The sequence below is a fragment of the Myripristis murdjan genome, chromosome 8 (genome assembly GCF_902150065.1).
Source record: "Myripristis murdjan chromosome 8, fMyrMur1.1, whole genome shotgun sequence".
Taxonomy (NCBI): Eukaryota; Metazoa; Chordata; class Actinopteri; order Holocentriformes; family Holocentridae; genus Myripristis; species Myripristis murdjan.
Window position 1 is genome coordinate 14,409,064 of NC_043987.1, and position 8,461 is coordinate 14,417,524.

General features: G+C 39.6%; 1 protein-coding gene across 1 annotated transcript; it reads left to right on the forward strand.

Annotated features, from left to right (window-relative positions):
* Positions 1 to 1,645: 1,645 nt before the first annotated feature.
* On the forward strand, positions 1,646 to 6,965 carry lgals2a (lectin, galactoside-binding, soluble, 2a). The gene is made up of 4 exons (XM_030056924.1): positions 1,646 to 1,713; positions 4,473 to 4,552; positions 5,314 to 5,485; positions 6,169 to 6,965. Exons 1-4 carry the CDS (start codon positions 1,708 to 1,710, stop codon positions 6,313 to 6,315), a joined length of 405 nt encoding a protein of 134 aa, XP_029912784.1. The 5' UTR covers positions 1,646 to 1,707; the 3' UTR covers positions 6,316 to 6,965.
* Positions 6,966 to 8,461: the final 1,496 nt, after the last annotated feature.

The window sequence follows — 8,461 nt, forward strand, 5'->3', positions numbered from 1 at the left end:
CAATTTGTTGTTGCAAAATCAGTCACCATTCTTGCTGTAAATAACTCAGTACAAAATCTTTTGCTTAAGAGTCAGAGTATAGTTAGCTAATCTGTTTGATGAGTCAGTAAAATAAGCAATGACATCATCTGATTACTCAATGAATTTTATCTCTGGCAACTTGAATAACTCAATAATGTACCCAGAAAGGTCAGTTTTCTTTTCTTTTCTTTTCTTTTCTTTTCTTTTCTTTTTCTTTTTTCTTTTTTTTTTTTTTGTTAACAGATGAAAGTTCTTTCAATCTGTATGTACTCTAACCTTATCTTGAACCCCTCAAGTTTGAGTACTTATTGAGTACTTGAGTACTTTTTTATGCATTTTTGAGACAACATTTCTTTTAATGGATTGCACTTAAATTTTGTCCAAAAATTCATTGGTCACGTTTGCAGCAGAACTTGCGCTGATCCCTGTTTCCCACATGTTCCACATCTCAGGGATCATAAATATTGAATCTCAAAATTTTCATAGCTGTATAGCAAACATAGTGTTAAATGATAGATATTTTATTTCTGTTCAACAGTAGAGATACTGTTTGTGTGTGAGCATGTCATTAGATCTCATGACTGTCTCAAGACTGGGTCTTGGCGCAAGAGGAAACATATCAGAACTCTTTGCCTCCTTGAACTTTTGATGCAACCATTTCCTCATGCCTTAAGATATATTTTCATACATGCTGTAGAGGCAAAATATTTACGTTATGGGGAAGTGGGGATTGCTATGAGAGATGTACAACTTTCTCATGCACTTACAGCTGTAGCTATTCCTTAAAAAAATTATCTGATATGAAGACAGTTACAGTGATATGAACTATCAATTTGTCATCCAGACCCAACGCACAGACACACTAGGCTTAATAACCTATCCCCTCTCAGACCAATTTCGCACCCATCTCACAGATGCCCCAACAGACCTGTTATAACTAACAGTCACAAACAAAAACTGTCACCAAGGACATTTTACAAGGGTGACAACTGGTTTTGGTGCTATAAAATGAAAAGCATAGTTATGTTGTGCAGTCATGTGGCTTTTGTCATGACTTTCTGACCCTTTTGAGTCACAGCAGTCAGCTGTCAAGTGTACATCAGCTGGTGAAAGTCTCCCTGTGGCAGCATTTTAGTCAGATACATTTTTAACACTGAGTAAAAAAATCCACTAAGATTTCTCTCCAAACCAACGTTTACTCAAAGTCAGTCTGAGCTCAAACGCTGCCATATGGCCCCACATTACAGGCTCTGTATGTGGACACTGAAGGATATCGTTTGAGCCAAATATTTAGTTGTCTCCCCGGCAACAAAGTAATTTCTATTTTTATCTACCTTGGCCCCTTCCTCTTGCCGTCTGACTAACTCCACTATGTTGTAGTAACAGTCTCATGTTGAAATTACTCCTCTAACTAATTAGATTCACCGCAATCAGCCTCATATATTTCTATTGGGTGCTACATAGCTTATTTCAGGTTTACGTCTTATAATTTGTCTTCGGGCCGTGATTGCTAATGGCGCGATTCTATTGGCTGCTTGAGACGTCACTCAAGCGGAGGGACTCAGCATTTTGCACCTCCCATGCTGTCTATAAATCTGACTGTCAAGCTGCAGTGCGGCCCGGCCGGACACACGCAACACAGCTACCCCTTCACCTCGGCGACAATTGACGACACCAGCAAGCAAGATGAGTGTAAGTATGGGCTATTTCTAAAGCAACAATCCTGTGATCCTGCAGTGCCTTTGCTCTGTGTATTTTAAGAACCAGATGCACCAACACAGATAACTTATTTTAATCACAGCTGGGAGTGACAGCTGTTTATCATGAGCCAGCTCAATCTGATAGGGTGAAGTGAGTAAAATTACCTAAACTACACCAAGTTAGAGCTGTTGTCTTTTAATGCTGCTTTACAGAAACATATGCATTTGTGAATTGCCTTAATTGCCTTTTATGGTCAAACTATGCACTGCAGAGCAAATAGGAATATCACCCACATTACTATTGGATACTGCATCAGGGACATTCATTCTTCTTTACTGTGTGTAGATCATACTGGTAGCATGCACAATACCTTCAAAGTAAGTAAGTCAGTTGTTGGATTGTAGCTCAAAGTATCTCTAACTACATGTAAATTCATGCTGCAAATTTCACAACCCTAAACTCCCTCCAACTAAAACTACCTGGAGTCATCAGTCCATTTTAATCAAAGACTTAGTTTCAAGAGGTACAAGTGGGAGCTGAACACGAGGCAGCATTGTGATTTCTTTGGACTCATAAGTTGCGCTGGGGGAGTACGGCTTACAATAAAGGCCCTGTATCACTTTGGCTTTTTGTTGGCTACAGGGGTAAACATTTGTCGGGATGTATTCGGAGGTCAGCAGGCTTAAATCACATTAAGGGATATAATGAAATAAAGTCATCCGCTGGAGGCAAGAATAGACTGCAGAGCAATGCAATACAGTGATTCTCAAGTTTACCTCAGGGGGTGAGCAAATCCATTTCAGCAGTGGCAGATTTTGGAATAGTGTGCTGTCTGGGATTAATTTTCTTGCTGATGTATAAGGAACTACCGTTTGCACTATCTTGGATCTGTTTTTCTTCTGCCATATCAGAAACTGGCTCATATTAAGTTGAAGCAGGATGGCATTGACTATAGAATCAAGTAATCCGTTTATAGCTGTATGCTATATTTGTGCAAGTTAGACCCATTTGACTCCATACATATTTGGGAGGGGTGTTTCTAGGCAATTGGCAGCTCCAGCTGTCTCTTGTCTCTCTGTTGGTGAGAGGAGGGAGGTGGGTCGGCATGTCACACACATATGGGGATTCCTTCAGACTGCAGTGTCTGGGGGAAGTAGGACCACTGCCAGGTCCGTCCTCTGCCCAGCCCCAGTGCTGAGTGTAATTCACACACTTTACAGTCAGAACCAAAGACTAACATGGAAAGAATGTGGTTTACCCTATGTCACTTGATCCCTTCCTCCCCACTTTTCATCCTCCCCTTCATTTTGTGGTTTGGTCCATCTTTAAGATAAACTTTTTTTTTTTTTTTTCACATTATCTCGCCTTTTCTCTCTCCTTTTCTCCAGATTAATCCTCTCAGGCTCTGCCAAAGTGTGTGTTTCTGTCTGGCTCAGCACTAGACTACACACTGTACAATTAATGCTTGAATTCATGCAGTTTGTTGTGGACTTTTTGTAATGCAGTCTTAAAAAGACTATCTCTGTTTTATTAAAAATAGGAGTATTTCTCACCGATGTTCTGCTTTCTGGGAAATAAGCAACATGCAGCCTCATTTTAATAGTCAAAGGAAACTATCATGTTCCTCTAACATCTTGCATGCGCTTCCATCTAGCCATATAACTCATTCTGACCCTTATTTCAGCATTTTTAACTGAATAAACTGCATTGATTCTGTTGGTGGAAATCCATAGCTCATTATGGAGTCATCCAACTTTGATAGGAATTTCTCAACAGCTGCAGCGTGGTAATGACATCTGCCTGGGAGCCCTGAAAACAGGCTTTGGACCCACAAGATAGGCGTCTGACAAGCTTTGTTTAAATGAAATATCCTCAGATAAAAACCACAAAACATGTCTGAATGTATTTGTTTTCTCATGAATTAGGAATGCTTCCTCACAAACAAGTGCAAATACTTAGACCTTGTCAGCTGCAAATAAGCAAATTGAAACACATCCATGTGTGAACCTGAACTGTTTAAAATTGATGAATGCTACTGCAGGGTATGCTCAGAATTAGATTGCTCTAATGTCTAAGGAAACAAACCGCTTTAGTCCGCATATTTAGCTTTATTTTGAAAAAGCCGCCAGTTCTTATAAGAGCTGCTATTGTTGTAACTGATACTAATTATTGCCTTGGTGACAGTTAACAGTTGCCCAGATGCAAAATCTGACATACTGACAAAATGTTGAACAACAGTGGTCTTTGTGTAAAGACCAAATAACAGCGCGCTCGGTATAATTTCCTAATCATGGAACACAAGTCTGTATTCCCCTGCCACATGTACAGCACTGACCTAGCTGAGCGAGTTCTGCTGCGCTCAGCCTTTTTTTCTCCTCTGTGCATGAGCCATCCACTGTGGCGTGGAGGGAAAATATTACTCAATTTAACAACAGCCTTTCCCCATCAATTTTCAACATTTTTAGCCCTCCCTCAGCCAAAATCAGTGCAGGAGAAAGTGGTGAATGACGTGCAATGCTAGAGCAGGAAAGAGCCGGAATCTTTGACCAGTCCTACGGTGGGAGAGCGTAATTGGAAACACATGTTTTATTATTTCGATGGATGAAGTAAGGTTTTAAGAGTAGGTTCAAGTGACCTTTGGTGCTGCTACAATAATAAAGCAACAATAATGAATGGATCGAAGCAAAATCCAGTAGTATTACAATACAATAATGCATTATATAATTTTCTCCCTCTCTCTTTCTCTGCAGAAGATGGCTATAAGGAATATGTCCTTAAAGGTGGGACAGACCCTGACCATTGTTGGAGTCCCCAAGCCTGATGCTACCAAGTGAGTGTCCCAGAAGAATAATCATGTGATCCCAGCCATCTAGGCACTCCTTGTTTTGTGTTTCTTACACTACCTGTCTGCCTTCCACAAACAAAGAAAAATTCCAGCATACCGAATCGCTGATGTTATCCTTTTGCTCAGTATCTCTGTGTTTCTTTAAATCATTAATGCCTCCCTTGAAAAACAGCAAGAGAGTAGAGTTAGTGTCTAGTCTGCGATATCACACTGATGTGTGGACTGACTTCCTTCTCACAGGTCAAACAGAAGTGTGTATGACCATTAAGGCTTGAGGATGTGTGAATGTGAGGGAAGCAGAGTTGCAGAGCTGAAATATTGTATTCTTCCTCAAAATGTTTAAACTGAAAGTAAGAAACAGAGTGTGGGGATTTTAATGCACGTCTCCAGCATTAAAAATAAGTGATTAAGAAAAGGCTGGATTCAAACCCAGGCCACAGCAGGTACATATGCACTTTATAACTAACTGAGCAACTGGGACACTGCAAACTCATCAGTGGTCTGTTGTCTCTTTTTCTTTAGTTTGTGTGGTTATGTCACCAGTATTTTGTATCACATCAAAAGACTATCCACATCACAGGGAGACTGGTTGAATCTTGAAGAGTACAAAAGAATTTTCAAGCGCTGAAACATGGATTGTGCAAAAATCAGGGTGCAACCTAGTGTTGCTGATATTTTGTGCTTTACTGTTTTTATTACCTTATCAAATGTATTAAATAGCATCAAAACACAATACACGTGTTCAGCTTTGCAGTGAACATCGGCCCTAATGAGGAGGATATTGCCTTTCACCTCAATCCTCGCTTCAATGCCCATGGAGACGAGAGGGCTGTGGTGTGCAACTCCTTCCAGGGAGGCAACTGGTGTGAGGAGCACCGTGAGGGAGGCTTTCCATTCAACCAGGGAGAGGAGTTCAAGGTGAGAGGAAAATGTGTGTGTGTGTGTGTGTGTGTGTGTGTGTGTGTGTGGGTGGGTGGGTGGGTGGGTGGGTGTGCAGTTTGTCCCATGCTTCCTTCCTCCTCCTGTGAGCAGTCTCTACAGACAGATCTATGTCGTTGTTCCTCAGATAATTTGATCATTTTGCCACTTTTGGCACTCAGATGCATTGACCATAACACATTTTTCACTTTTTAATGTGTAAGGTTTACATGTAATTATAAAACACAAACTAGAAAAATGCAGTAAATCCTTGAAATTTTGAAAGAATAATTATCCCAGTTTTTAATTATTGAGAATAATTATCACAATGCAAAGTGATAGTGATATTTTATAATATTCTTATATTTTATAATATATAATATTAAACATGAATAAATGTCTTTTATTTTGGTACTATGTTAAAAACTCGCCTAATGCCTAATGCAATCCTCCATAAAAACAGATTCAAATAAGCTCAAATGCATTTCTAACTGATCTGGTCTCTCTGTTTTGAAAATAATTCAGATATGACAAGAATGCAGCAGATGCTTGCATGAGCATTGCAGTGTTTCTTTCTCTATGTTCTCTTTCTCTCTGTTATACAGTCTATCTCCAGACCTTTCTCTTTTTCTCAACCGTCTCGCTCCTCCTGCTCCCCTCCCAAATCTCTCTCTCCCACTTAGATCATCATCTCGCTCTCGCCTGAGCAGTTCCTGGTGACTTTGTCAGATGGCTCGGAGATACACTTCCCCAACCGCATGGGTGCAGAAAAATACCAGCACATGAACTTTGATGGGGATGTGCGCATCAAGAGCGTCGAAATCAAGTAGACACCCATCCTGCCTGGAGTCATTAGGCTGAATGCTTGTGTTTTTGCCCCGCAATTTGGCTAACATTGGGCAAGAGAGTGCTATGTATTGCTGTAGCTTTCAGAATTCTGAATACATGTGGTAACATCAGTGCCTTACATGCATAATATCACACAAAAGATATACAACTTCACAGACAGACAGATGGACAGACAGACAGACAGACAGACAGACAGAATCATGCTTGCATGATTGTGGTGATAGTGTTTCAGCATCATGCACAATGCATGTTGCAGACACAAACAGCCACAGACAGACATGCAGACAGACAGATGGAATGTATGCATATACTGTGTACTCAAATGCACACAAAGACACACGGATGCCAAAGTGTAATTGCATGCCGGTCCTGTGCACTTGACAGTTACTAACAGAAAAGTAAACCAAACAAAAAAACAGCCCCAAACTCATTTTATTTGACGTATTCTTCGCTACACAGTTGCAGTGTTTAGTTAAAAACTACCAGATAAAATGTGATCAGTTGTTCTTCAAGGTGCCTTCAAATACTGCGTTCAGTTTTTTTCTCCCTCCCAGACATTCCAGATTTGTAACTAACTGTAATGCTTTCTGACGATCATAACAGCATGTATTAAAACATGTATTTTTATGATCAAAAACTGTCTTTGGTGTTTCCTTGAGAAAAAGTTGTTTGTCATTGTTGCTTTAGTTTGACGATGATTTTATAACTAGCTCATTTAGGACTAATACAATGCTTGCATTGCTTTGACATCATATTGTTAAACATTTCCCGTTCATAATCTGTTCCTTTCTCTTAAGCAGTGAACTATATCATTATGATCACTATGTTAATTATAGGCTAATCTGAGTAATAGATTAATCAGGGCTTTACTCTGTCTCTCATTTTACGCTCGTTAGGTCTCTTGATAGATGAAATGGTCTCACATACTAGTAATAAATTTATCCAGACAAATGTTGTGTGTTACTTTGAATTTGGTTAGGCAAGACCAGACGATTTCTCGGTTCAGACAAGGTGCAGAGGATTTCTCAGCTCCCACCTTGAATTTAAATTCTTTTTAGTTTTATCTGCCCACCACCAACATTATCAATATTCATTAAAATTTTAAAAGTCATGGCAAGCAGTACAGTCTAACATCTACAAACATCTCAGATCTACAAACATCCCTAAGACCTCTAATTCCTGTTTATGTCTATCATAACTATAGTATTTAGTAAATATAAACATCACACATTCTGTTTGCCATATATTTTCATGATCGGGGTGAAATGTGCCATAAATTTATTGGAGCTCTGTTTTTATGTGGGTGAAATACATTGGCCAAACTATAGTAAATTATTCCTTTCTGATGAAGTGGTAAATGGGGAGATTAAGCAGGCTTGAGAGGCTAAGCACCCTGAGCATGGAGATAATTAGATCCACAAGAAAACCAAACTAAATCAATAAAACATGCAGACTGCTGTGAGTAAATTAACTCAGTAATGTTTTTGCTCATTCCCAGATAAGTCAGGATAAATTGCAACAATATAAACAAATAGATATTTGGGACACTGATGAAAAGCATACCAATGCATCAATTTGAATTTATTACCAAGAGTAACCACTAGATGTCACCACTGCCTCAGTGATGGAACTTGATCTTTTTAGACGCAAGAATGTTTAGAGCCACATGCTGCAAAATTGTAGCTGACTTTGATTTTATGGGAGTGAACACTACTGACTTCATCTCTATAATATTTGTGGTGTACAATAAATTGCGCCTACATTCAAAGGATCCCCTTTAGCTGACAGTATGCACTGACAAATAGTTCAGAATGAAATTGGAACTGAGCCATAAATCTGTGCTGTTTTAGCAGCTACACATATGACTGTGCGTGTCTGCGTGTGCATGTGGCTCTATGTGTGTATTATTATAATGTAATCTGATGTAACAGAAGGCAATATGTTTGAGGCTGCTTTGAGGGGAGATGGATAAAAAAAGGAAGAAGGAAGTACAAGGAGAGAAGCTGTGGGTGAGCAGGTTCCCATGCTCTGATCTACACGACTGCAGCTCATGGGAACATTTAAGGTGACCTTTCCTTTGTCAAGACACATTAGCAACAGCCCTGTGTGTTTGTGTGTGTGTGTGCG